Source organism: Physeter macrocephalus, chromosome 20 (assembly GCF_002837175.3).
Source record: "Physeter macrocephalus isolate SW-GA chromosome 20, ASM283717v5, whole genome shotgun sequence".
Classification (NCBI taxonomy): domain Eukaryota; kingdom Metazoa; phylum Chordata; class Mammalia; order Artiodactyla; family Physeteridae; genus Physeter; species Physeter macrocephalus.
This window is the reverse complement of record NC_041233.1, coordinates 47,942,367-47,945,066: the sequence shown is the minus strand read 5'-3', so window position 1 is coordinate 47,945,066 and position 2,700 is coordinate 47,942,367. Positions and strand designations below refer to the sequence as shown.

Sequence of the window (2,700 nt, the reverse complement as noted above, 5' to 3'; positions counted from 1 at the left end):
TCTAACAATTTTTTTTTTTTTTTTTTTTTTTTTTTTGGTGGTATGCGGGCCTTCCTCTGTTGTGGCCTCTCCTGTTGCGGAGCACAGGCTCCGGACGCGCAGTCTCAGCGGCCATGGCTCACGGGCCCAGCCGCTCCGCGGCATGTGGGATCCTCCCAGACCGGGGCGCGAACCCGGTTCCCCTGCATCGGCAGGCGGACGCGCAACCACTGCGCCACCAGGGAAACCCTCTAACAATTTTTGCATGCCATTTTTGACTAACGGTTTTGAAGTAGGTGAGAGGAGATATCATACACTTCTCTGGTGGATTTTCTTGGCATATAAATAAAGTTTGGAGGAATTTTAAAAAACCTTTTTAGAATTTGAAAAAGAACAGATACATGTATATGTATAACTGAATCACTTCGCTGTACACCTGAAATTAACACAACATTGTTAATCAACCATACTCCAATATAAAATAAAAAATTTAAAAACCTTTTTAATCACAAAATAATTTCCTGCCCAGGTCTAACTTTACCCCACTGAGTCTCTGATTATTGTGACCTATATTTTGCATATCATATACTCTGGTTCTCTTCAAAATTTAGAGTCGGAATAGATATTGTGGTTAATTTGTTGCAATAAGAGATAAAGAAAAAAAAGCTGTGATTACAGAATTCTGCTTTCTGAAATTTGCATTTTAAACTGTAAGACGGTCCAACGTTCTGATTTTCAAACTGGATGGGGTACGATGACTGGATCCAACAGAAAATTTGGATTCTGCTTTATCTAGAAGCATGTTCTATCACTCAGGATAGTCAGTATATGGCTGCCGGGAATACTACTACTAGCATTCTGTACAATTACATTCTCTTAACACCCTACATAAAGAAAGAATCCCATCATCGGTAATTTGAATGATGCTATTTTTATCTTTTCTACCGTATTTCATGGGATTAATAATAATAACTAATATTTATTGTGTGAATACTAAGATTGTGACACTTCCAAGCACTTTACATAATAACAACAATCCATTTTAGAAGTTTCCCTAGAAAATAGAATGCATTTTTCAGTTGCTGCACAATACTTTTAGGACATCTGCTTTTTGTGTCAAAATTATAGCAGCGGTGCTAGCAATCTATTGTTATTATCCTCACAAATTATTAGATTTGAGAATGGGTAAATAATTGAATTTTCAACTCAATATCATTTTGCTGTTGCTTGTTACAGGATGGCTTGTAGACACGACTGGCAGCTACACTGCAGCGTTTCTTCTCTGTGGATTTTCAATGATATTTAGTTCTGTGTTGCTTGGCTTTGCAAGACTTGTAAAGAAGATGAGAAAAACCCAGCTGCAGTTCCTTGCCAAAGAATCGGATCCCAAGCTGCAGCTGTGGACCAATGGATCGGTGGCTTATTCTGTAGCAAGAGAATTAGATCAGAAAGATGGGGAGTCTGTGGCTATAGCAATGCTTGGTTCCAACCCCACATGATCAATGGCCTTGAGCCTGAATCTTCAGGGCTGAAAGAGGTGGGACCACTGTATTGTACATGTTTCTGAAGGATTTTATTGTGGCAGAAGTATTGCCTTCCAAGGAAATTTATCGTTTTGTTAATATGTTTGTAATGGAAAAATAGCAAATAACAAAGCAAGCTGGACTGGCTCAGAGTTTCCCCATTTGGGATTTGTACTCACAATTGAGCTCACATCTTTTGGGCAATGAGCATCACACCATGGAGAATGTTAGGACGTAGCTGATATAATTTGCTGTAAATAGAGGTAATTTCAAGGCATGACCAAAGCAGATGACACTGGGCGCAGCTTTGTTTCAAATTCTCTGCCCCTCCATCTTCCCTCCTCAGTTAGAAGGTAAACAGAAACATTGACACGTAGGTTTCTTTATGCTGTTTAGAGAAGGGGGTCCTGTATTAATCATTGCCTTTTGAAGAATCTAAAGTACTCTTCAACAACATTTCAAATGCTAATGAGAAACTCCACTAGGAAGAAGGTTTGGCATCCTCACCTTCCACCACCACTGAAAGCTCTTTTCCTAAAACGAGGCACTTAACCTCCAACCAGACGCTCACCTCTGTTGCCATCACATATAATACTTACTCTAAATTGAGTAGAACACACCAAGACACATGGGAGATTTCTAAATCTTACTAGAAATGTTAACACTAATGCTTCCCTTTTTTTTTCCTTTAGAAATAAAGCATTTATTTAAACTGTAGACAATTCCTGTTAGGAACGGAAAAATGTTGGCAGCATTCCAACTGGGCAGGAATTGAATCCTTGAATCAGCAGGTCTCTGGTGAAAGTTTTCTTTTCAGATCAGATATTTAGGTTCATTACCCAAAACAGGACTTGGGAGTTTTGCCTGAAAAATATTATTCTAGAGATACTCTGAAGCTGAGATTCCTTTCTCCCTGTGTTAATTTTTGTTCCAACGTCCACTGCTTTTCATCTCTGTATAGATAATCATTAGTGGACATTTTCAGCTGAATGAGAAGACTTCAGGGGTTAACCTCAGCATCATAGCCCTCCCACAAATTGTAGCTTTGGTCAGGGGAGAGGGAGGACAAAGTTAAGAAGGCTGGTGGTGTGTTGTTTTACAGTTTACAATCACATACCTTAACTCATTGGATTATAGTTTGCTCATTCCCAAATACTCTACTTTCCTGTGGTGTGGGATAGTCTTCAGATTGAAGAGG

At 39.2% G+C, this 2,700-nt stretch overlaps 1 protein-coding gene across 1 annotated transcript in view; it reads left to right on the top strand.

The window, feature by feature from the left end:
* The window catches only part of SLC16A12 (solute carrier family 16 member 12), a 29,687-nt gene extending 28,090 nt beyond the window's left edge, over positions 1-1,597 (top strand). The window contains 1 exon segment of the mRNA XM_024121146.1: positions 1,216-1,597. Within this exon segment, the coding sequence (XP_023976914.1) occupies positions 1,216-1,478 (263 nt within the window). The 3' untranslated portion in view covers positions 1,479-1,597.
* Positions 1,598-2,700: the final 1,103 nt, after the last annotated feature.